This window comes from Oncorhynchus tshawytscha, linkage group LG26, assembly GCF_018296145.1.
Source record: "Oncorhynchus tshawytscha isolate Ot180627B linkage group LG26, Otsh_v2.0, whole genome shotgun sequence".
Taxonomy (NCBI): domain Eukaryota; kingdom Metazoa; phylum Chordata; class Actinopteri; order Salmoniformes; family Salmonidae; genus Oncorhynchus; species Oncorhynchus tshawytscha.
Window position 1 is genome coordinate 20,856,681 of NC_056454.1, and position 26,661 is coordinate 20,883,341.

A 26,661-nucleotide genomic window follows, 5' to 3' on the forward strand; every position below is an offset into this window, starting at 1 on the left:
AGACTATCCGTAATTTCGATTAAGACATTAATGAGCGAGCTAGGATGGACGTAGTCAATAGAACTATTTGTTTAGCACTTTTAAAATGTACAACGACAGAATTTAGAACATGGACCGTTCTTACAGTGTTCTCCCTGTACACCAAGTCAGAACCGTAGGAACCACACTCTACTGAAAAGCAGGATAGTGATTGCTTTGCAATGCTTGCAGTCACTGATTCCTTCCAAACTACTCATTGTTGAATTTGCGATTTTTAACTTGTTGTGTAATGTCTATGTCCAATGGCCGATGAGCACCGATACGTTTTAGCTATAATTTATTTCATTATTTCTCTTCATATGACAAAGATTAAAAAGGATTTGCCAGTAGATTGTCGACTTGATTCATGATGATGACTGCTAGCTAAGATTTTGAAAGTATGATGTTGACATGATCAGTCCAATAAACGTGATTTGACATAATTTTATCTGTGGCCAATGACCTTCTAATGTAACTCTATGGTAGCACCCAAGGGGCTTGAATTTTCTAGGTCTACCCTTAGACTTGGCGGTGACGTACTGTCCCCACGAGTGACAAAACACTGAGATAATCAAGGGGCAACTAGAGAACATTACCAACACTTACACTCCGTATTTTCTGCTGGCTGGCCCACCACCACAGAAAGCACTGACCTAGGCTGAAACACCTGCATTTTTGAGCTGCCTTACTCAAGAAAGCAAAAAAGAGACCATGTTTGTATGCGGCTTTATTAACTCAATGAATTCTCTATTTATTTATTTATTTACATTGTTTGCAAACTGATATGTGACACAGGTACCCCCCTTAAAAACATGGATTTTTCTGTATATATATATATTTTTAAGCTAAATGCCCAGAATGACGGGTCCCCACGGCCATGGTCTAAAATGAAAAATCAACTAGGGGCTCTATGCGTTTTCTGGAAAACAATGCATCTCCCTGGAAGGTCAGTTACGCTAGCGCGTCGTGGAACATACCTTCCACGTCGTTCATTATTTTCCATAGAACACCTAATAGCCCCCCATTAATGATTCCTTAAATATTATACCTATTTGCAGCAGACAACATTAAGGATATTTTAAGATGAATTTAGTTCCAATTTAACATAGTAAGATAATATGAATATGACTAACATGGGTTACATAAACACATGCAAACATAATACAATTATTTAAAAAAAAAAACATAATTTATGCATACTTTCTCCAACTGTATTTATCAAGTAAATACAGTGCACTTGCACATGAGTCGCGCAGGGTGTGTAGTTTTCTCTCTTTCCTCCTACCAGGGATGGGATTTCGGGTTAAATATTCAAAATGGCGGATGGAGGAGCAGCGAGTCAAGATGAGAGTTCAGGACCAGGTAATCATTACAGAATTTTACATATTCATACTCATATTCAAACACTTTCTCTCAACCCATGTAGCACAGAAGAAACGCGACAACAAAATGAGTTAGCCCAATGTTGCTGTTGTACGCGTAATTTTAGTTAATTCACAGCTAGCGGATATTTGACAGAGGGGTAAACGGGCTATTGCAGTGCGATGACAAATTAAAGGCAAAAAACATGCATCCCTTCTTTGTGTGATTAGAGCACTGTACGCCGCTACATATTCATACCCCTGTCTACAAATGCGATTTAGCATATTTTATTAGTAATTGGCGACGTGTCTGTGGTTTTTATACATGCCATATTCAGATATTGCTCAAATACTGTACTGTAGCTGTACTAGCTTGATAAGATGGCTAGCTTGGCTGCTAAAACTAGGCAGATCGGCTTTCTGTTTATGCTTATTGTGGCGTTAACCTATCTGCTTCTTGGAGGAGGTTTGCATATTCATTTTTCCAACAACAGCCAGCGGCTGTGCATATTACATTATAATCATATTTACAGTAGCATAATAGAAAGCCGAGAAGCTAACTTGCTTGATATCGGAGGGCCGCAGCGTGTTTTTATATCTTCCCAGCCTTTGTGCTCGATACAGACGTTGTAGCCTGTTTTGTGTTATTCATGTGGGCCTGTCCGAGCATAATAACGTAGTCATAGAGAATGCGGGGTTCAGCATATACCATGAACTATTCGACATTATCTCGCGATCGCCGCAAAATATGTCAAAACCTTTAGTTTGGCGGTTATAGACCATGCCTATTGTCTCCACTAAGTTTATATGCCTATTGATCATGTTTTTAGGTTAACAGTAGGCTAACCCATATTTTTTCCCTCCATGGTGGCAGCTAAAATCTGCCCATTTTCAGCACCTAGCCCGTGAGCTAGTTTATTTTCCAGAAGCGTGATATCAACAATAGTACTGCTCTCTTTAGCAGATAAAAGCCTAAACGCTTTAAGAAATGTATAACCTAACTAGTATTGTTTATGTTTAGGACGTATTGGTGCTGCCTACCTCCTGGATGTGTTTTAAGAAATAAACGATTTTCAATTTATTTTATTTAGATTATTTAATTTGACCACATTCCCCAAAATATAGCAATGACAGTTATATAAATGCTGATCCTGCCGCCATAAATCCACTAAAAACATTCACGGTCGAAAGGGAAACAATAGTTGCCGCCATTGTCTCGCCGTTCGCTAGTCTTGAGTTTGGATGAGAGCTTTGAAGTTTCGCCCCACACAACCGAGTCCCTCTTGTCTTGAGTTGTGTGTGCGTCGGTATCGGTGGCGTTTGTTTACGCAGACTGAATATATTAAACACTTCAGTAGAATGCCTAATTTGGGGACGTTTCCGATCTTTAAAAACGATGCCTTGGATTTCCCCACCTCTTGTGGAGAGCGATTCCCGTGTTCAGCATCAGTTTTGAATGCCGTTTCTTTACAATCCATGTCGGCGAGGCCCATTCTACCTGTGCCATTTTTTCCCGGGAGGGGTCATGCGTACTTCCGTGACAGCCAGTGGCACAAGAGAGGCCCACATCCAATGAATGTCTTGGTCTCAGTTTGATGAAAGGGCAGACAAGGCCTCCCACCCATTTTCTTTTCTTGTGACACTGTTTTCTCCATGATAATAAACACTTAAGACAAACATACAGATTTGCTGAAGTAGTTCAAATCTTTTTGCTCTGATGTGATGTCATATTATAGGTCTATTGTCGCCCTTCAACTTTTATGAACATTCTAGCCAGCAAGCACTCAAACTGAATTCTTCCTCTGCCCTATGTTCACTACATACTGTACTTCAGTCTAAGACTGCTATTGTTGAAGTAATTTCTGGTTATGTTATACAAAACAAAGTCATCAGTGATTTGATCATCACTAACCAATCAGATTATCAAAGCCGATGACACATTTTTTAAACGCTGCTTTATCCAGGTGTGTTATAGCTCTGGCCCAACCCATCGGTTAAGGGGACCAAACAGAACGGTTTGAGTGTGTATGCGTTCTAGAAATCAGTGGGGAGGTACTCAGATCCAGATTTATAAACTAACGTCCGTGGGCGTAGCATTTGGCCGGATTAAGGAGTTTGGGTAGCCAGGCAAACTATTTGCTGCTTAGGCTAGGCGTTTGTGTGTGTTTGTGTCCATATTTTAGTTGTAGGCTACATCCCTGTTACTTATTAAAAATAATCGTATTCATGTTGCTGTGTTGTGTCTTGTGCTTTTTGCAAAGTGTGAAATCAGGTTATCCTTGTCACTGTAGCACAGCATTCACTTATTTTGTTGGGTTCCTGTCTTGTTGTGGGAAGCATTCAGTAAGTCCTTTGTAAAAAAAAAAAAAAGGGTGGGGGGGGCTTTTACTACAAAATTGGGTCGATTATGAACTAAGCTACTTTGTGGTGAGAAATTATTTTCTAATTTTCACACTCACCCTCCTCACTTCCTCACAGTTTTATATTTTCATCCCATTCCATCCCGAGAGTTCCGTCTATGAATATTCATAGTTGTAAACATGGTTTTCATGAATAATGCATTATGTTCAGTAATAGATGCAAGGCATCTGAAAAGTATGCATGAAGTACGTACAGACAAGCTGTTCTAGTTCGAGAGGAGTATGTCATGTGCACATAGTGATATACTATACAGTATGTGACTAGATGGATAGTAGGTAGGCTTGGTACTAGATTACCATGGTAAAGTTAACCTGGTAAGATAAGGGACCAGACAGCTGTGTGGGATGTAGCCTAGGCTAGGACAAGAGGAAGGCCAAAAAGATTCTCAAAGGGGCAAAAGACAAATGAAAATATATAGTGTTGTTCAGGTATAATTTTTTGGAATGTACTATAATCCGGTTTGCCAGTAGCCCTGCTAACACTGGGCTAGGCCATTCACATAGGATTCACAGTGTTTTGCCTTTAAAAACAATTGGGAAATGTTTATATGATCGTGGGTTGTGACTAGAGAGAGTACAGCTATGACCGAAAGTTACATTTCGTAGCAGGTTAGGAGAGCATTTGAATTAAATCAAATCAAATCAAATGTATTTATATAGCCCTTCGTACATCAGCTGATATCTCAAAGTGCTGTACAGAAACCTGTAAAGTAATATAAGTCTCCAACTAAGTCTCCAATTAACTCTAACCCTTTTCCTAACCTTAACCTAAGTCTCCTAACCTGCCACGTTAATTATCCTAACCTGATGCGTAAGTTCTCCTAACTCCTAACTTCCGGTTGAAGCTGTACTCCCTCTAGTCAGAGCCACTACTTTGGCGGGAACTGAGCAAAGAGACATTCAACTTTGACCCTGTTGCTGCAACAGTTGTCATGCTAACCTGAAGCAGCAAACAGCATTGATCAAGTTCTATATTTCTCAGATAGGACAGAATGCAAATTAACTGCTTTAATTTCTTCACATCCACAAACAGTAAGTTAGCAGTTTGCCATACTTGTAAATCTTTTGTAAATAATTACCTTCTAATGTGTTAATTTTCCTGTTATGGTGAATAAAAATGTGGCCAAAACTTTACAGTTAGCATTATGCGTTCGGGCAGGTAGTCTCCTGGCATCTGCTAAACCCAGATTCGTCCGTCGGACTGCCAGATGGCGAAGCGTGATTCATCACTCTAGAGAATGCGTTTCCACTGCTCCAGAGTCCATTGGCGGCAAGCTTTACACCACTCAAGTCGGCTCTTGGCGTTGCGCATGGCGATCTTAGGCCTGTGTGCGGCTGCTCGGCCATTTCATAAAGCTCCCCACAAGCAGTTATTGTGCTGACGTTGCATCCAGAGGCAGTTTGGAACTCGGTAGTGAGTGTTGCAACCGAGGACAGACAATTTTTATGCGCTTCAGCACTCGGCGGTCCCGTTCTGTGAGCTTGTCTGGCCTAACAAATAATTTAAAAGGTATTGCCAGCAGGTATCTCACTGGTCATCCCCAAAGCCAACACCTCCTTTGGCTGCCTTTCCTCCCAGTTCTCTGCTGCCAATGACTGAAACTAATTTCAAAAATCGCTGAAGTTGGAGACTTATATTTCCCTCACTAACTTTAAACATCAGCTATCTGAGCAGATAACTGATCGTTGCAGCTGTACATAGCCCATCTGTAAATAGCCCTTTCAATCTACTTACCTCATCCCCATATTCTTTTTAAATGTACTTTTCTGCTCTTTTGCACACCAGTATTTCTACTTGCACATCATCATCTGCACATCGATCACTCCAGTGTTAATTTGCTAAATTGTAATTACTTCGCTGCTATGGCCTATTTATTGCCTTACCTCCTCACGCCATTTGCACACACTGTATATAGACTTCATTTTTTTCTATTGTGTTATTGACTGTACGCTTTTCTATTCCATGTGTAACTCTGTTGTTTTTTGTTTCGCACTGCTTTGCTTTATCTTGGCCAGGTCGCAGTTTTAAATGAGAACTTGTTCTCAACTGGCCTACCTGGTTAAATGAAGGTGAAATTAAATTTAAAAAATAATACAGATTAGTTGAAAAATCTATTGCGGTGGTTTGTATGGGGCTTTCCTGTAACGACCAGTAATGGACAAAAATCTTTGTACACTAGATAATGTGATATAACCTGTCTGTAGCTAGGTAATTACAGTGATTATACAAAATGCTCTTTCCATGACATAGGTGAATCCAGGTGAAAGCTATGATCCCTTATTGATGTCACTTGTTAAATCCACTTCAATCATTGTAGATGAAGGGGAGGAGAGGTTAAAGTGATTTGTAAGCCTCGAGATAATTGAGGCATAGATTGTGTATGTGTGCCATTCAGAGGGTGAATGGTCAAAACAAAATATTTTAAGCGCCTTTGAACGGGGTATGGTAGTAGTTGCCAGGTGCACCGGTTTTGAGTGTGTCAAGAAGTGCAGCGCTGCTGGGTTTTTCACACTCAACAGTTTCCTGTGTGTATCAAGAATGGTCCACCACCCAAAGGACATCCAGACAACTTGACACAACTGCAGGAAGCATTGGCGTCAACATAGGCCAGCATCCCTGTGAAACACTTTCGACACCTTCTAGAGTTCATGCCCCAACGAATTGAGGCTGTTCTTAGGGCAAAGGGAGTGCAACTCAATTTTAGGAAGGTGTTCCTAATATTTTGTACACTCAATGTATATGAGCTGGCTAGCTAGATAGCTGTTAGCTAAATATAAAAAAAACTGCAACAACCCAAAACATTGTATAGAAAGTGTCTTTTAGTTGCCTGGCTTGCTAGATTTACATATCCTAAATACAATTTAAAACTAATGTTTTTTTTGTGCAAAAAATGTTGCAGGTAATGCTGCTATTTGGACTCGGATGCTTCAATGTCAAGCAGACTGCCGTTTTTGTGTTTATACCAGGTTTATACTTTTTCTTAATAACAAGAACAAGTTTGATGTCGGAGAACAACAATAGAATGTTCATAATTGAAAGTGTGCCAAGCCGCTATATGATGATAGGGGACATTTATACTGAGGGTCTGGCGGGACATTTTACACATATTACCACAATCATGACTCGGTTGGTTGGCGGAAAATAAAAGTACAGGCTATGTTGCCGGCAATACCTTTCAGATATAAATGCAAGTTGCCAAAAAGTGTTAAAGTTGGTGGCAAAACGTCTTGTTTTATTAAAAGGTCTATAATAGTAGGAGAGAGACATGCATGATCAATAGGACAAATGGAGAAAGATTTGGTCACCATAATTGTAGAACAGTGAAATGCCTTATGCACACACAGTTACATGCTATGTACTGTATTAACAAACTAGTTTAGGCCTATAGGCTTAACTCAGCTACATGATATTAATGGGAACTTAGTTTGAAGTGTTGCCGTGACTTACATACCATGGGTGAAGTTAAATGTCAGTGGAATTTGAATATGCTTATTATTCTACACTCGCTATGCCTCACGTTGAATGTCTCCCTTTCACATTAGCTGTTCCGCTATATTCACTCAGCCTTTCCATAAAAAAGTGCTAATGACTTACCTATTAAATATTCTCTGCTAAAATATTTGCATAATGAATTGTTCGATCCACAGTTGGATTTTTCGAGCCACCCTAGCAAGTGTGGTTTAAATAAAGTGCCTTTCTCCTTACTTCTCTTTGCCTCTGAACCCTTCTGTTTTCTCTTTTTGTTTTGCATTAAGAGGGTATAGTGGGTGGTTGTGGTTTGCAAGGAAGGAAGGAAGATGGGGTGTCTGTTTTTTTGGGTATCTCTGTCCTTGTTTCATGGGAGGGAACCTTGTTTTTTTCCATCAACAAATTCACACTTGGAGAGTTAGTGGTTGAAACATTTGTTGTGGCTTTGAGAACGTGAGTTTAAGTGTCCATAAGGGCTCAGGGCCAGACCCAGATGCAGACACGGGAGGCAGATGGTTTGAGTGTTTGATATATATTAGTTCCAAAAGCAAGAGAATAGTCATGGACAGGCAAAAGGTCAAAACCAGATCAGAGTCCAAGAGGTACAGAGTGGCAGGCAGGTTCGAGGTCAGGGCAGGCAGACTGGTCAGGCAGGTGGGTACAGAGTCCAGAAAACAGGCAAGGGACAAAACCAGGAGGACTAGCAAAAGAGAGAATAGCAAAAGCAGGAGCACGGGAAAAACACGCTGGTTGACTTGAAACAGACGAGACGAACTGGCACAGAGAGACAGGAAACACAGGGATAAATCCACCGGGGGAAATAAGTTACACCTGGTGGGGGTGGAGACAATCACAAGGACAGGTGAAACAGATCAGGGCGTGACAGTGTCGTAACCTGGCCTAAATCGGCCTTCTGAAGAAAATGGTTAGCCGTTAGCTTCCTTGGCTGAAAGTACTACAAACTAATCTAATAATGCCCCACACTGTAACTGCAAAAACACTGTTTTTAGGCTATTGTTTGATTACTGTCCATACTGTTGATTACTGTCCCTACTGCTTTGTCATGCCCTTTCTTCAGTCTCTGTTTGTCTTAGTCACTAGTGTGATAAGGGAGCCAAGAAAAGAGACAAATTCGGTGTAGTTTTTTATTGAGGATTTTTTGAGCAAGGCAAAACCACACGTTCATCCCCCTATTTTTCAGAGGTCTACCCCACAAAACAGTCAGATTTAATTTTAACATTGCTTTGACACCCCATTCTGTCAGTCGGCGCCTGCCTGCTCGCTACATTAACTTCCAAGGCATGTTCTTCTACACTAGATTAAAAAGAGTGAAATGGGAAAAAAGCCGTCTGAATGAGAACAACTAGCCTAATGGAATTTAAAGCTAATCTAAATATGCTAATCTTCACACGCTTCATAAACATAGCTGATAGTACCCCCCCCCTCCCATTTCTGTTTCTCTCTCTCTGTCTCAGTAGTTGTGCAGAGTGGAATGCCATAGCCACAGGGGGTCTGGTAGTAATGACAGGCTCGTGGTGGAGTTATTTATTCCCCCCACCTCCAAGCCCTCATTAATAACCAGGCCTGGTCTCTGTGACTCCTGGCGGACTTTGGGACCAGCAGTCCGAGACATTCTATTAGTTCTATTAGCATCCGCCACCTTTCCACGCCAACGTGCCCAGACCACTGCCGACAGGCCTCGCACTGAATTCTGGGCAGTTGTTTGCCCTGTTTTTTTACCTGGCTCTCTCAGCTAATTACTCTGCTGCCTGCATTCTGCCGGTAATTGGGCTTAGTTTGAGGCCGGACATCTTTAAAAAAAATATATATATATTCCCCTGTTTTTTATTGTTCTCCAAAAAGCCATCCAATTAATATGCTAATGAAATGATACATATTTATGGATTTTAAATTATGCAGAAAGCTTTCAGAGCCCGGTGTGAAATGAATTGCTTACAGGACTTCAAAGCCTTGAATCGCTAACGAGGTAGGGCCTGATTTGCATACAGCTTTAATCAGCTGAATACTGATTATACTCCATTATAGAATGGGGTGGGTGGAGGGAGAGAGAGAGGAGCCAGCTGCACTAGTTGTTTCTGTTTTCTTCCAGAAAGAGAGGGAGAGAGAACTTTTTCAGTAGTTGCGACAATCCTGCCACGAATCGGAGAGAGGGAGGGAAAAGGAGGGAGACTGTTGAGAAGAAAGGAAAGGTAGAGAAAGATTGATTGAGAGTGAGGGAGAGCTGTTAGTCTAAAACCCATTGGCTTAAGTGGAGTGCTGAGGCTGTGTCTCAGTGTTGTTCAGTGGAGCGTTCAGTGGACTGTGCCAGTCTGTCTGTGTCTTGTGTGTGTAGCTGTAGTTTGACTGGACTCTGCACTGACCAGTGGATAGTGAAGAGAGGGAGTAGGGAGAGGAGGGGCAGTGTGCTGTCCGGCGGAACCAAGCCTATCTGCCGCCGCCAGCTTTTGCAAGCATGCTGGAAAATACAGGTTCAACAGAAGTGGGTGAGTCCTGTGGTCCGGTGTTGTGTGTTTGTGATGTTGATGATGATGGGGTACCAAATACACCAGATATTGTTGTTGTGGGGGGAGGCCAGGGAGAGGTGCTCATTTTGGAAGTGGGCTACTCATTTGCCGAGAAGGTGCTTAAATACCAGCTCCTGGTGGCAGGCTTGGACATCCTCGGGTAGAGGTGCAAGCTGGTGCCGCGGATATTTGGCACAGCCTTGCAGTGCGTGTCCTCCAGATTGCGGGCCTGATAAAAACTAGGGCAAAGCAATTGGCTAGATACTGTACTGTTTCAGCTGTCGTGGGCAGCCTAGCTGTTTGGAGAGGGAGGTGCTTTCTGTACCCTTACATGCCATGCATAAAGGGACCTTTTGAAATGTTTGGATCTTTTCATTGTCAATTTGATTGGTAGATTCAAATAAAGTATGTCAAATGTGTGTGTGCGAGTGTGAGAGAGAGAGAGAGATCGTCAAGGAACAAGTCAAAAGGGGATGAAACATTGTCCTGCTGGGCTTTTATGCATGTAAAGGCATGCTTCAAAGTGTATCCCCTAATTGCCATTGTTGAAGATGTTGATTTCCACTGTATTAAATGGGGCGTTTTCTAATTGTAAGATTTTCACCTGGCGCAATTTTTTAAACCTGGTTTTGTATGGAAACAATACTCTGCATGTAGGCTAGAGGTAGTTGTGGGTGTGTAGCCCATTAGAAAACATTATTATCAGACTCTGTTGGAAGGAGTGGGAGTTGTCTAGTGTTATTGTATTAAGTGCGGCATACGACATCAGATATTTAAAAGATGTGGGCTTTAGGCGCTGGTTTGGGATGGGATGGTGGGGCGTTACTTTTAGATGACAGTTGAGTGAAAGTCTCTCTCTCTCTGTCTGTTTTGTCTGTCTGCCTCTTTCAGATTCTAGAATGAGTAATCCATCAGAAACTAGTAAATGTGCAATGGAGAGTCAGAGTGGGGACGGAAACACAGGTGAGTTACCTGCTGTGACCTGCTGCTGCATTGCTCTGGCTGCCCGCACCTGGAGTGACGTTCAGGAGGCACAAACGGTTTCAAATAGTCACAAACGGACAGAGAAAATGTCCTTGGTTATTAGACTCTTAAGTTCAGGTAATGGTCTTCTGTTTAAAAACCTGTGGTCCTGTTTGGTGCCCTCTGAACACCCCCCGGGTCTGTACTCTGCTCACTTCAATGTCCTACAGAGTGTGTGTTTTTATTGTATTGATTGAGAAACCTAATAGAGAGAGAGGTTCAGTGAAAGTTAATTGGGTTGTTGTGCTGTTGCTGTAATTAGAGGCTACTGTGTGCGTATTATGTTCACACATGTCGATTTGTGTGTGCTGTGTGTGTGTATGTGAAAGTGTGTGTATGTGAAAGTTTTTTTTTCTGATGACTTAATTGCTTTTCTGTTCTCAGGAGTCCAAACGAATGGACTGGACTTTCAGAGGCAGACGGTGCAGGCCACAAACGCAATCACCAATGCACATGCACAGGCTCTGCTCCAACAGGTAACTCACTCACTCACTCAGACCAAAACACACACAGGTTTGCTGCTTTTACCAGGGAGTGTGTGTCTGTGTGTGTGTGTGTCTGTGTGATCTGAGTATATGTGGGTGTATTTTTTGCACGTGCCCAGGCTGGCAGAAGTGTAGTTGAAATGAGGAGAGGGGACAGAGACATGCCAACAGAACAGAGCCACACACACTAGAGCCGGACGATGTGGACAGAAAATCCATTTCGTGATAAATCTAACCATTTTACTCGATAACAGTAAATATGAAACGTTTATTTTTATTACTTTACATTAGCGGCAGGGCACTATAATTTTTTAGTTTCAGTGCGAAGTAAGAAAACTGAGATGGTAGCCATGATTCAAAAAGTCAGCTATTCGATCTAACATATCCAGGGAATGCACGGTTGATATGTTGATTTGCGACCTGTCAAATAGGATCCAGAAGGATCAGATTTATTTTTGGTTCTTCAGAGAATCTGCCGACATCTTTGTGCATATTGGACTATAAGCTGTATTATTCTCAACCTGAGGAAGTGGGAACTCAAAACACTTGGCTGGATTGCTTACTCTAAATATGATATTGTTGCTATATAGCCATGTAGGCTAATTGATTAAGCTATCAGTGAATGTAGGCTAATGTCCTACAAAAACCTTTCAGGACTAGGTCTAGGCTAATTTATATAAATGGCACACTCTGCTTTGCGCACCATACTAACTGTGCCATGAATTCAAGAGGTGAGAAATACATGATATACTCCCAGAAAGCTGTGACTCTCCTCTGTAACTACAACAACAGTAGTTGCTTTGAAAACTGTAATTATTAATTCCCGCAATTACATTTTTAGCAACTGTCATATGCTTGTGCTTCACAGTAGGATGAGGGAGTGAGAGTGGCTCGCTCACACAAAATACGACAGCGAAATGGGGCAGATACTTTCATAGCAGGAATCAACATAATGCATAGGCTATTACTGTTGACCAAATATTGTTTTTACAACAATCTACAGGAATGTCGTGTAGCAAAATCACAGAAAATTACCTTCGTAGGTAAAATGTTTCGGTAAGAGGAAGGCAATATCCGTCATTTTCGGTTTACCATCCCAGCTCTAACACACACACACACACACACACACACACACACACACACACACACACACACACACACAGTACATGTAAATGAGCCAGGCTCTCTCGGTATCGCCTGGCAACAAGGCAGATTAATCAACCCTGTATGCTAATTAGCTGCTCTGCGGTTGCTCGGAAACAGATGGCGAAGAATATGCAAATCTCTGCAGAATTTACATGCACTGCATAACAGTTTTTTAAATTAACTTCTCCACTCACCCCTCCCTCTTTCCTCTCTCTGTTCTCTGTGGGCTGCAGTACATTCCTCTCCTGCTTTCCTTATGTCGATCATTTTCTATTTAGAGAATACCTTCAGTGTGCTACCTATTATTGAAACCCTGTTTTTGTGTTTATGTGGCAGTGTGTGTGGGATTGTGGTTTGTCTTGCTGTGTATATGTTTTTTCTCTTCTTCTCCACTCCAATGTTGAACAGTAAAAATATGGGTCTTGCTACTTATCTCTAGTCAAGACTCTGACAGATATAGTTGCAAGAATTAGGGCATCTGAGTACAATAAGTATCAGTCAACATCATTATTCAAAAACAGATCGACATAATGTACAGACGACTCGTGATAAATGCAACGGCTTGAGACTGGACTTAACAGGAACATGTCGTTATCAGGAGCAATGTAAAATAATGCAGTTGAACTGAGACTGGAAAACTGTATTGCACTCATCGAGTTTACAGTTATCAGGAGTCGCCTGTGTCTATATGACATGTATCTGGGAAGGTTATTCTATATAAGGTTATCCTATGTATCCTATGCTCCTAGTCCAAGTCTGAAGACTCGGGTGCAATTCCGACCTCCGTCCAGCAGGGGGTGCTGCCTCAGGCCCAGCTCATGCTGGCTGGGGGACAGATAGCTGGAGTAAGTGTCATGCTGTCTGCCTGCCTGCTTGTCGGTTCATCTGTCTGTCTGTAATGTGCTGGATCTCTATGGCTTCCTCATCTGCACTGATCTAAAAGAATAGCAAATGCTCAGGAGGTATCGTCGGTATATTGGTTTCACTGTTCTCAGATCAGTGCATATGAACGGAAGGAGACTATTGAGATACACCCAGAGAGAGGGTGGGGTTATGTCCAAATACTATTTTCCTTGTTTCCTCTCCTTAGTGACCGGTGATTCGATATAAAGATTGAATGGGAATTGATCTACCTACCTTATTCATTCTACCAATTCCTGCTATGATCAGTGTTGGTGGGAGGAACTGAGAGAAGAGTATTGGGACGTAGCCTGTGTGGGCTTGTGCACATGTGCAATCATGCCAACCCCACGACAAACATCACCCTGGTACCATCTTTTGGTTTGTGTGTGAGCGACCGGGAGCCCAGGCGTCATACTCATCCATGATCATTCTGTCGCATGGCCAGAAAGCCCTCACATGTGATAGAGTCATGTAACCTAAAGATCAGACAGCCAGTGGCTGCGATGAGAAACCTCTCCAAACACCAACATCATCTCCCGTCCAAATGCATGAGTCCTCTCCTCTCTCCGTCTGTTGGGCCCTAAGGCACTCAGTCACTGCATCACATGTACTGCTAGTTTTGTAGTCCTTTGCAACTTGAAAGACCTTTGACGTTTTGAAATGAATGTGAGGGGCATTTGTCTTGACATACTATTGTTTCTCTTCCAACCGCTCACTCCATTTATATTATTCTCTCTCTTTATCTCTGCGCCCCCCTCTACCATTCTCTCTGCCCTCTCTCCACAATATCTGTCATCTCTGCCTTTCTATCTCCCTCTTTCTCTCTGCCCCCCCTCTCGCTGTCTCCCCGTCTCTTTCGCTTTGACCCCCCGTCCCCCGTCTCGCTTTCCCTCTCCAGTTGACCCTGTCTCCAGCGCAGCAGCAGATGTTTTTGCAGCAGGCCCAGGCCCAGCTCTTGGCAGCAGCCATGCAGCAGCAATCAGCCAGCCAGCAGAGCAGCACCACGGGGGCCAGCATCTCTGCCTCCGCAGCCACCCCCATCACACAGCTGCCCCTGTCCCAGCCCGTCCAGATCACCTCTGTAAGAGAGATACACACACACAAATACATGAGAATGTGTATAGACACACACACACACACACACACACACACACACACACACACACACACACACACACACACACACACACACACACACACACACACACACACACACAATCCCATCACTAGGGCTCGACGGAATCTGCAGGGGGCAGAGTATCCTGCTACCTGCTCTAGAAAGGGGTGTAAAATAAAATCCTGAAGTCAAACCCAATACTGCCTCAAAACATATAACAGCCACAGTGTCATCAATTGAATATGCAGGAAACACAGAGCTGTAATGTTCACATCATTCCCCCTCAGATTCCCTCTGTCTCTACTCATCTCCCAGGCCAGCTAAGCCAGCTGGGATACCCGTATGAGATGGCGACCTTCAGCAGTTACCTACCTGTAGTACACCTTTATATCACTGTTATATGAATGACTGGACCTGTAAAATCTACCTAGTAGTACTCATGTATAACACTGTTATATGAATGATTATAAGTATGCTGTAGTACGTTGTAACCTTTTCTCCCTGTGGAAGCTTAATGAAAACTTTCCTCTGTTGATCTCTGTTGTATGAATGAGTGCACCTGTAGAATGAAGCTAGAATAAAGGCCAGCAGGCAGCAGCTACAGTATCACCTCTAGTAGACATGTACCCCCCTTACTTGTAGGACTAGACTTATAAATACTGGCTTCCCTGTAGTTACGAGGGTTCCTCACTTCCTGTATTTGTGTGTGTGTGTGTGAGATGACCAACATCAGCATGAGTGGTGTGTGACTATACGTGTCTGTGTGTGCCTGTAGTAATGTGTGCTCCTTTCTCCCGGTGGGTGTGTGCGTGAGGACTTTCAGCAGTTACAGCAGCTGCAGCAGCAGAACCTAACCATGCCCCAGTTTGTCCTGGTTCAACCTGGCCACCACATCGCCACCCAGCTGCAGCCTGGTCAGTTCATCATCTCACAGACGCCGCAGGGCCAGCAGAGTATGTACACAACGCAGAGTATGTACTACACACACTCACACACACACACACACACACACACACACACACACACACACATGGACACAGGCACGCACACACACGTGCACAAACATACACACTCGCCCGTCCTCGCTCTCACCCTCCTTTCGTACCTCTTAAATGGTCTCCATAATTCTCTCAACAGGTTTCCTGCAAGCCCATAATCTTCTAACTCAACTACCTCAAAGCCAAGCCAACCTCCTGCAGACTCAGCCAAGCATCAACCTTGCCTCACAGGTCAGACACTACAACTATCACTACCATGTTTAGTTTGTCATTTCCTTTCAGCCCTAACCCCATACTTCCGTCCTGTAGCCAGCGACTCCGTCCCACACGATAGCAGCCACGCCCATCCAGCCCCTGTCCCACAGTCAGACCCCGCCCAAACGCCTGGACACACCCAGTCTGGAGGAGCCCAGCGACCTGGAGGAGCTGGAACAGTTCGCTAAGACCTTCAAACAGAGACGCATCAAACTGGGCTTCACACAGGTGGGTGTATGGTTGGTGTTGTGAGGGAGCTGTATGAAGGTGTGTGTACGTGTGTACATTCTGTGTGTGTGGTTTGGGGTATTAGCGAACTGCAGGAAGGTGTGTGTGTGTATGCTTGCATGAGTGTGCATACGTGTGTTTGTGTTAACAGCGGAGCTCTACCTAACCCTCTCTGTCTCCCCCAGGGGGATGTTGGCCTGGCCATGGGCAAGCTGTATGGTAACGACTTCAGCCAGACCACCATTTCCCGCTTCGAGGCCTTGAACCTCAGCTTTAAGAACATGTGCAAGCTGAAGCCACTTCTGGAGAAGTGGCTCAACGATGCAGGTATGTCTCTGAGCTGTCCGACAGCTGTGTGTGTTTGTACTCTATTGTGTACCATATTATGCACTGCAGAGTACCTGGTCTTTACCTCCGTCCCTGTCCCTTGTCGCGGTGCTGTTTGTGCAGAGAATCTGTCGTCTGACCTGGCCCTGTCCAGCCCTTGCGGCCTGGGGTCCCCCGGTCTGGGCATGGAGGGGCTCAACCGCCGACGCAAGAAGAGGACCAGCATCGAGACCAACATCCGCGTGGCCTTAGAAAAGAGCTTTCTGGAGGTGAGTGAAGTGTTACAGTCTAGATTAGCGCTCACTTGTCTTCACTAACTTACCTCATCAACCAATTTTAGCACTTAAACCATTAGGAAGGGAATCAATGAAATGGAAAAGACTTCATTCAGCGTGTCTGGTAAACTGCCCTCCTGAAAATAACTGCCCCATGCTGAAAATAACTACCCCATGCTGAAAATAACTGCCCCATACTGAAAGAAACTGCCCCATACTGAAAGGAACTGCCCCATACTGAAAGAAACTGCCCCATACTGAAAGAAACTGCCCCATACTGAAAGAAACTGCCCCATACTGAAAGAAACTGCCCCATATTGAAAGAAACTGCCCCATATTGAAAGGAACTGCCCCATACTGAAAGGAACTGCCCCATACTGAAATGGAATACCTGGTCTTTTGCCCTCTTCAAGCAGAACCAAAAACCTACCTCTGAGGAGATCACCATAATTGCTGACCAGCTCAACATGGAGAAGGAGGTGATCCGGGTGTGGTTCTGTAACCGTCGGCAAAAAGAGAAGCGGATCAACCCCCCCAGCAGCGGACACAGCATCACAGGGACAGGCAGCACCCCCATCAAAACCATCTTCACCCCCAATAGCCCCTTGGTATTGACAAAACACACTGGCATGTACATGTACCACACACACTTGCACTTGCATGCATGGACACATACACAGTGTAAGCATGCACACACACACACACACACACACACACACACACACACACACACACACACACACACACAAGTAAAGTGTATTTTTTTCTATTCTATGTTCAAGCCTTTTTCTTCTCTTTCCCTGGTGCAGGTGGCCAGTACGGCAAGCCTTGTGACCAGTAACACACCAACCACACTCACTTTAAACCCAGTGATGCCTCTCACCAGCACCAGCGTCTCCGGCCTGACCTTAACAGGTACACGGGGAAAGGGGAGGGACAGGATCATATTTGAAGAAAGAAATCTCAAATTAGGATTCAGGCATAATTCCCTTCCCGTTTCCCACCTGGTACTTAAAAACTAAACACCACCCTCCGGGTTCCGTCTCAGGCACGACGATCGGAGCGACCACAAACACGGCATCTGTCATCTCTACGGCACCCATGGTTACCGCGGTGACCAGCTCCACCTCGCTAAGCCCCTCCCCCACGGCCCTCCAGGCCACGGCAGCGGAGACGGATGGAACCCAGGAGCACACGGTGGTCATGCAGGCGCCATCGTCACTAGCAACCAATCTGGGGACAGGTCAGGTGATGGTGGCTGGACCGGGGCTGTCAGCGGCCCTGCAAGGAGCTGCCCAGTTACCCACCAGTTCTAGTTACGCCTCCATGGCTGGCCTTAACCCAGGACTGATGGCATCCTCACAGTTCACTCCTGGGTGAGTAGGACGGGAAAGGGTTTCAGAGCAGGATCACAACACACGTCAAACTACATGAAGATATTTCCAGTGCCCATGTATATCTAAAATATGATATAAGCCATGTTGAAACTATTTTGAATAGTTGAATAGTTGAACGCTCATTGCTATGATCATCATAATCTCAGGGATTGAGGGAGGCATAAGGAATTCAGGGTAATCTCTACTGGAATCACTGTGTCTCTGTCTGTCTGACTATACTTGTCTCTGTGTGTAGGGGGGCCTTGCTGAGCTTAGCTCCGGGTGGGCTTGGAGGGGCTATAAACCCTGCCATGTTGAGCAACAGCACCCTGGCCACCATCCAAGGTCTATGGAGCGGCAAGTACACCTGTTTAATTACTCTGCATCTCACACACATGCAGTGTCTTCAGAAAGTATTCCTGGACTTTTTCCATTTTGTTGTTACAAAATTAGTTGTTGAAATGAATAGAATTGTAATTTTTTGTCATCAATCTATACAAAGTGGAAGATATATATATATATATATATATATATATTTTTTTTTTTAAATAGAAAATAGTACACTAGTACAGTGGGGCAAAAAATTATTTAGTCAGCCACCAATTGTGCAAGTTCTCCCACTTAAAAACATGAGAGAGGCCTGTAATTTTCATCATAGGTACATTTCAACTATGACAGACAAAATGAGGAAAAAATCCAGAAAATCACATTGTAGGATTTTTAATGAATTTATTTGCAAATTATGGTGGAAAATAAGTATTTGGTCAATAACAAAAGTTTATCTCAATACTTTGATATATACCCTTTGTTGGCAATGACAGAGGTCAAACGTTTTCTGTAAGTCTTCACAAGGTTTTCACACACTGTTGCTGGTATTTTGGCCCATTCCTCCATGCAGATCTCCTCTAGAGCAGTGATGTTTTGCTGCTGTTGCTGGGCAACACGGACTTTCAACTCCCTCCAAAGATTTTCTATGGGGTTGAGATCTGGAGACTGGCTGGGCCACTCCAGGACCTTGAAATGCTTCTTACGAAGCCACTCCTTCGTTGCCCGGGTGGTGTGTTTGGGATCATTGTCATGCTGAAAGACCCAATCACGTTTCATCTTCAATGCCCTTGCTGATGGAAGGAGGTTTTCACTCAAAATCTCACGATGCAGGGCCCCATTCATTCTTTCCTTTACACAGATCAGTCGTCCTGGTCCCTTTGCAGAAAAACAGCCCCAAAGCATGATGTTTCCACCCCCATGCTTCACAGTAGGTATGGTGTTCTTTCGATGCAACTCAGCATTCTTTGTCTTCCAAACACGACGAGTTGAGTTTTTACCAAAAAGTTCTAGTTTGGTTTCATCTGACCAAATGACATTCTCCCAATCTTCTTCTGGATCATCCAAATGCTCTCTAGCAAACTTCAGACGGGCCTGGACATGTACTGGCTTAAGCAGGGGGACACGTCTGGCACTGCAGGATTTGAGTCCCTGGCGGCGTAGTGTGTTACTGATGGTAGGCTTTGTTACTTTGGTCCCAGCTCTCTGCAGGTCATTCACTAGGTCCCCCCGTGTGGTTCTGGGATTTTTGTTCACCGTTCTTGTGATCATTTTGACCCCACGGGGTGAGATCTTGCGTGGAGCCCCAGATCGAGGGAGATTATCAGTGGTCTTGTATGTCTTCCATTTCCTAATAATTGCTCCCACAGTTGATTTCTTCAAACCAAGCTGCTTACCTATTGCAGATTCAGTCTTCCCAGCCTGGTGCAGGTCTACAATTTTGTTTCTGGTGTCGTTTGACAGCTCTTTGGTCTTGGCCATACCTCTGGAGTGTGACTGTTTGAGGTTGTGGACAGGTGTCTTTTATACTGATAACAAGTTCAAACAGGTGCCATTAATACAGGTAACGAGTGGAGGACAGAGGAGCCTCTTAAAGAAGTTACAGGTCTGTGAGAGCCAGAAATCTTGCTTGTTTGTTGGTGACCAAATACTTATTTTCCACCATAATTTGCAAATAAATTAATTAAAAATCCTACAATGTGATTTTCTGGATTTTTTTTTCTCATTTTGTCTGTCATAGTTGAAGTGTACCTATGATGAAAATTACAGGCATCTCTCATCTTTTTAAGTGGGAGAGCTTGCACAATTGGTGGCTGACTAAATACTTTTTTGCCCCACTGTATATTGTGATTTATATAAGTATTCAACCCCCGGAGTACAATACAGCTGCAATTACAGCTGTGAGTCTTTCTTTTTTTCCCCCCATTTTCTCCCCAATTTCGTGGTATCCAATTGTTCGTAGTTACTGTCTTGTTTCATCGCGACAACTCCCGTACGGGCTCGGGAGAGACGAAGGTCGAAAGCCATGCGTCCTCCGAAACACAACCCAACCAAGCCTCACTGCTTCTTAACACAGCGTTGCTCCAACCCGGAAGCCAGCCGCACCAATGTGTTGGAGGAAACGCCGTGCACCTGGCGACCTGGTTAGCGTGCACTGCACCCGGGCCTGCTAGTGCGCGATGAGACAAGGATATCCCTACCTGCCAAACCCTCCCTAACCCGGACGACGCGAGTCCAGAAAACAGGCAAGGGTCAAAACCGGGAGGACTATTAAAAGAGAATAGAAAAGGCAGGAGCATGGGAAAAAACACACTGGTTGACATGGAACATACAAGACGAACAGGCACAGAGAGACAGGAAACACAGTGATAAAAACACCAGGGATAACAAGTGACACCTGGAGCGGGTGGAGACAATAACAAGGACAGGTGAAACTGATCAGGGTGTGACAGATACAGCTACCACCATTCTTGAAAATACAAAGAATGGTGCTCATTGTGTTGTGTTGGATTTGCCCTAAACAACGCTTTGTAGTCAGGACAAAAAGTACATTTCTTTGCCACATTTTTGGCAGTATTACTTTAGTTCCTTACTGCAAAACAGGATGCATTTTTTGAATATTTTTATTCTGTACAGGCTTCCTTGTGGTTGAATCTGCTTGAAATTGTGAAGTGAATTTCACTGCTCGACTGAGGGACCTTCCAGATAATTGTATGTGTGGGGTACAGGGATGGGGTAGTCATTTAAAAAATCCTGTTAAACACTATTATTGCACACAGAGTCCATGCAGTTTATGTGCCTTTTTAAGCACATTTTTACTCCTGAACTTATTTAGGCTTTACATAACAAAAGGGTTGAATACTTTTGAAGACATTTCAGCTTTTCATTTTTAATTAATTTGTAAACATTTCTAAAATCATAATTACACTTTGACATTTGACATTATGGGGTATTGTGTGTAGATCAGTGACACAAAATCTAAACTTCATACAATTTAAAATTCAGGCTATAACACAACAAAATGTTGAACAGTCAAAGGGTTTGAATACTTTCTGAAAGTACTGTATATACATATGCTATTTTCATGTTATATAGCTGGAACTTATACTGTATATCCAACCTCAATATATATAAGTACTTTTCTCTTTGCTTGGTACCTTACAGCAGCGGTTCCCAACCTATTCTGTAAAAAATGTGAAAACCACGGGTTGAAAACCACTGCCTTACATTTATTTACCTGTATAACTAGTCTATACCTGACACTCGTGCACCTGCCCTCCTTGTCTTCACCACACGTTGGTCTCGTCACTGACATCGTTGTGTCTGAGACGTAATCAAAACTCTTCACAGCTCCGGCAGCTAGCTAGCTACACTACCCATCCCCATTAATCCACAGTTACTGTAACTCTCCTCCAACTGACGATGGCTAAATAGCTAGCTAACCCCCTCTGTCCCTCCTTTCCTCACCCTGTAGCTCTGGCATCGGGTGGCACTCTCCCCATCACCTCGCTGGACGGGAGTGGTAACCTGCTGTTCGCTAACACCTCGGCCGGCAGCACCCCCAACCTGGTGCAGCCCCTCTTCCTGAACCCCCAGAACCTGTCCCTGCTCACCAGCAACCCCGTCAGCCTGGTGTCGGCCGGAGCCGCCGGGGGAGGGGCCCTGCAGGTCACAGCCAACCACCAGGTCACCACGGCGACCGTCCCAGTGCCCGTCTCCACCATCACCACTGCCTCCAAGGCCCAGTGAAGCTGAAGGCTCAAATTGCCTCGAATGACACCCTATGCTCTATTTAGTGCACTACTTTTGGTTAAATGTTGCGTACGATATGGATGGCTTTGGCCATAGTAAGACACTACATGGGGAATAGGGCTGTTGTTTAAGATTTGCCCTTAGGCTATTTGCTCAATCCACTTCTTCATCCTCTTCCTCCTTGTCCTTCTGCCTGTCATCTATCATTATTTAATCCTTTTGCTGCCACCAAAAAGAAACCCTCTGTGAAGAGGGTTGGAATTTATATTTTACGTTTTTATTTCATTATTCATTCTCTCTTTTCCCTTGTACTCCAAAAACGATGTGCGACCCCCAGGATGTTTTTGTCGGTGTACGCAGCGGGTCACACAGGAGGACTGGGGCGGCCATTTTCTGAGGCAGGATCATCTTGAACTCTATGGTCTGTGCTCCTTGTGACCCCTGAGGGACCACCTAGCTTTCCCTCTTTCCTCTCTGTCACCTTTTTCAAAAGTATATATCTTCCTCTTCCCTGTTCAGAACATCTTCTGAAATACTTCTAACCAAAAATTTGATTTAACTTTTTTGACGTTTTTTTCTTCTAACAAAAATGATTTACTACTAAAGTTCACTATCTACATCATCACTAAAAGGGGGGTTTGCGTGTTTCCCCGTCTATAGTTTGAATTTATTTTGTGTCGGGCTCTGTTGGACAGGCCTCAGCACAAATCATATCAAAGTTATATTTTAGAGGCGCTTAGTTTGTTTTCCCTTATTTTAGTGTGTGTGAGTGGACATTTTCAGAACTTTGTACATCTAACATTAATTTAAGCTTTAACTCTGATATACAGTACCAGTCAAACGTTTGGACACACCTTCTCATTCAATGGTTTTTCTTTATTATTACTATGTTCTACATAGTAGTAAAATAGTAAAGACATCAATACTATGAAATAACACATATGGAATCATGTAGTAACCAAAAACATGTTAAACAAATCAAAATACATTTTATATTTTAGGTTCTTCAAAGTAGCCACCCTTTGCCAGGCTGCATCACATCCGGCCGTGATTGGGAGTCCCATAGGGCGACGCACAATTGGCCCAGCGTCGTCCGGGTTTGGCCGGGGTTGAACAAGGCAGTTAACTCACTGTTCCCCGGTTGGCCGTCATTTTAAATAAGAATTTGTTCTTAACTGACTTGCCTAGTTAAATAAAGGTTAAATACTTTTTTATTTTTTATTTCCTTGATGACAGCTTTGCACACTCTTGGCATTCTCTCAACCAGCTTCACCTGGAATGCTTTTCCAACAGTCTTGATGCTGAGTACTTGTTGGCTGCTTTTCCTTCACTCTGCGGTCTAACTCATCCCAAACCATCTCAATTGGGTTAAGGTCGGGTGACTGTGGGGGCCAGGTCATCTGATGCAGCACTCCATCACTCTCCTTCTTGGTCAAATAGCCCTGACACAGCTTGGACGTGTGTTTGGGGTCATTGTCCTGTTGAAAAACAAATGATTAGTCCCACTAAGCGCAAACCAGATGGGATGGCGTATCGCTGCAGAATGCTGTGGTAGCCATGCTTGTTAAGTGTGCTTTGAATTCTAAATAAATCACTGACTGTGTCACCAGCAAAGCACCATCACACCTCCTCCATGCTTCACGGTGGTAACCACCAATGGAGATCATCCGTTCACCTACTCTGCATCTCACAAAGACACGGTGGTTGGAAACCAAAATCTCAAATTTGGACTCATCAGACCAAAGGACAGATTTCCACTGTTCTAATGTCCATTGCTTGTGTTTCTTGGCCCAAGCAAGTCTCTTCTTTGTATTGGTGTCCTTTAGTAGTGGTTTCTAATGCAGCAATTCGATTATGAAGGCCTGATTCACACTGTCTCCTCTGAACAGTTGATGTTGAGATGTGTCTGTTACTTGAACTCTGTGAAGCATTTATTTGGGCTGCAATCTGAGGTGCAGTTAATTGCTGATTTCTGAGGCTGGTAACTGTAATGAACTTTTCCTCTGCAGTAGAGGTAACTCTGGGTCTTCCTTTCCTGTGGCGGGGCGGTCCTCATGAGAGCCAGTTTCATCAAAGTGCTGTATGGTTTTTGCGACTGCACTTGATAAACTTTCAAAGTTCTTGAAATGTTCCGCATTGACTGGCCTTCATGTTTTAAAGTAATGATGGGCTGTCGTTTCTCTTTGCTTATTTGAGCTGTTCCTGCCATAATATGGACTTGGTCTTTTACCAAATAGGGCTGTCTTCTGTATACCACTCTACCTTGTCACAACACAACTGATAAGAGTAAGAAATTCCACAAATGAACTTTTAACAAGGAACACCTGTTAATTGAAATGCATTCCAGGTGACTACCTCATGATGCTGGTTGAGAGAATGCCAAGAGTGGCAAAGCTGTCATCAAGGCAAAGGGTGGCTACATTGAAGAATCTCAAATATAAAATATATTTAGATTTGTTTAACACTTTTTTTGGTTACTACATGATTCCCCATGTGTTATTTCATAGTTTTGATGTCTTCACTATTATTCTACAATGTAGAAAATAGTAGAAAATGAAGACAAACCCTGGAATGAGTAGGTGTGTCCAAAGTTTTGACTGGTACTGTATATCAATTTCTAATCGTGGTTATAAGGCTTTAAAACCGAGTAATAATAAATGGCCGATATAACGGTTATCGTTGCTTTAAGGAGCGGGGTTGACCATGTGTTCTCTCTCCGGTCTTCTGTCTGGTAACACTGAGTTTGTTTATATAAAAAAATATATTTTGCCTGCCACTATTTTGTAAACCGTAGTCTAGGTGTGGACCGTAGACACTGATATGAAATGACTGAAATGACAACGCTTAGAGCTGTAACTGGTTTGGGGGCAGGGGGTTAGCTGTATGATCCATGGAGTTCTATGCCTGAGTGTTCTCTGACTGCTATGTTGGTTGGTGTCTATGGTTTTCATGCCAACTGGATGGAGTTGGTGTGAGGTAGATGGGGTCGTTGTCTGTTTTTGCTCTGATAGATTTTTTAATGCCGCTTTATCTACTTGTGCACAGTATCTGTACCAAAAAAAACTGGATTTATGAACTGTAGTCTGCCTGTTTTAGAGAAGTTAAACATTCTGTCCCAACATTCTGTCCTTTATTTCTGCAGTCTTTTGACTGGCTTACTTCAAGTTGTACCAAAAATATTTGTTGCTGTGTATTGTCAGTGTAGCTTAGCCTAGTCCAATATTTGAGTACAAGCTCTCCCTCTAGACAACAGGAGATAAAAATGCAATATTTTGATGATCACTTTCCAAAGACAAACTTATTTTTTAATTTGACTAAGGCTCTCCCTGCTCAGCTTTAAAGTGGCAGCGCAAATATCCAAATAGAAAGGGATGGGAAGAAGGGAGATCAGGGGTATTGTCCCCCTGTATAAAGTTAATATATTTGAGTGGTGTTTAGGTTTGAATGGTAGTGGTTATATGATATCAGTGGGTGCTTGCCCTCAATAATCTTTCCTGTTTCTCTACGTTTCCCCCTATGATGATATGGCGGACTGTGTTGTGATCCTTTCTAGACTGGTGTATCTGCTTTGGCAGCAGTTTGGGCTGTAGTCAGGCATTCAGTAGTCGGGTAGGGGCTGTCCGTTTTAGTTTTTCTACCAATCTTTAGCCATGAAATAAAAAGCTTGAACCAAAGTTGTTTTCTCACTAGCTGCTGTGCCTGTGTGCTCGCGCAAGTTGCTGTTCACACGATCACTAACCTACACATTACTACTGACAAGTTTTCTTCTCTTATACCCACCTATTTGAATCCTTTTGGCATCCCCCGCCTCTAACCCACTTCTAAGGAACAAGGACCTGCACGTTTTCTTCTTCTAGCTTTCTAACCACATCCTGTTAGCAGCTCTCAGGTCACGTGGTTGAAGCCCTTCCTCTCATCGCCCAACTAACTTTACTATGGGGGCTCATCCCCTGTCAGCACCAGTAAAGATGTTAGCCCTGTGCCGCCCTTACCGAGCTGCCCCTTTCGTAAACAACAACCCCACACAACAATAGTGTTCTTCTATCGGCCCTAACGTAACCAGATGAATGACTGCCTAGTTTGAAAAAGCAGAGACATCTCTCTACGCTAATACATTTTTATGTGCTCCTTTTCTAATCGTGAATTACTTTGACGGAATACCTCAGCATCACTTAAACATTAGGTTCACTTTAAGAAATCTCACACCCGTAGAATATTGTAGAATGTACAAGTCAGTGGAGGCTGGTGGGGGGAGCTATAGGAGGATGGGTTCATTGTAATGTCTGGAATGGAATCAATGGAACGGTATCAAACATATAAATAATATGGAAACGGCGTGTTTGACTCCGTTCCATCGAATCCATTCCAGCCATTACAATGAGGCCGTCCTCCTATAGCTCCTCCCACCAGCCTCCACTGGTACACGTACCGAATGGCTTTGCCATTTAAAAATAAACAAAAGAGTAATCGTTATCTAAAACTAGGACAAACTACTACTGCTATTTTCTAGTACTACTACTTATGGGGTATTTCCAGGTTTGAACAGGTTTGACATTATTTTGTGATCCTTGCCAAAGCAAAGTGAAAGCCTTTCTCTCTGCGGCTGGGTTGATGTCTCGATGCTGCTCACTTCACTGGTTTTCTGTCCTTGAGGTCAT

The 26,661-nt window shown here is 43.5% G+C and overlaps 1 protein-coding gene across 14 annotated transcripts; it reads left to right on the plus strand.

Moving 5' to 3' along the window:
• The first annotated feature begins 1,271 nt into the window (after positions 1-1,271).
• pou2f1b (POU class 2 homeobox 1b) lies at positions 1,272-22,917 on the plus strand. 14 transcript variants are annotated; one of them, XM_024389223.2, is made up of 16 exons: positions 1,320-1,380; positions 10,685-10,756; positions 11,201-11,292; positions 13,197-13,292; positions 14,249-14,431; positions 14,755-14,841; positions 15,291-15,438; positions 15,605-15,696; positions 15,775-15,948; positions 16,134-16,275; positions 16,390-16,544; positions 16,964-17,158; positions 17,360-17,465; positions 17,599-17,926; positions 18,183-18,283; positions 21,726-22,917. In XM_024389223.2, the coding sequence occupies exons 1-16, from the start codon at positions 1,335-1,337 to the stop codon at positions 21,998-22,000; spliced, it is 2,292 nt and encodes a 763-aa protein (XP_024244991.2). In that variant the 5' UTR covers positions 1,320-1,334; the 3' UTR covers positions 22,001-22,917. The 14 variants fall into 14 exon arrangements, with proteins under 14 accessions (XP_024244999.2, XP_024245001.2, XP_042162856.1 ...); XM_024389224.2 differs by having other exon boundaries at positions 16,967-17,158; XM_024389225.2 differs by having other exon boundaries at positions 16,399-16,544.
• The last annotated feature ends 3,744 nt before the right edge of the window (positions 22,918-26,661 follow it).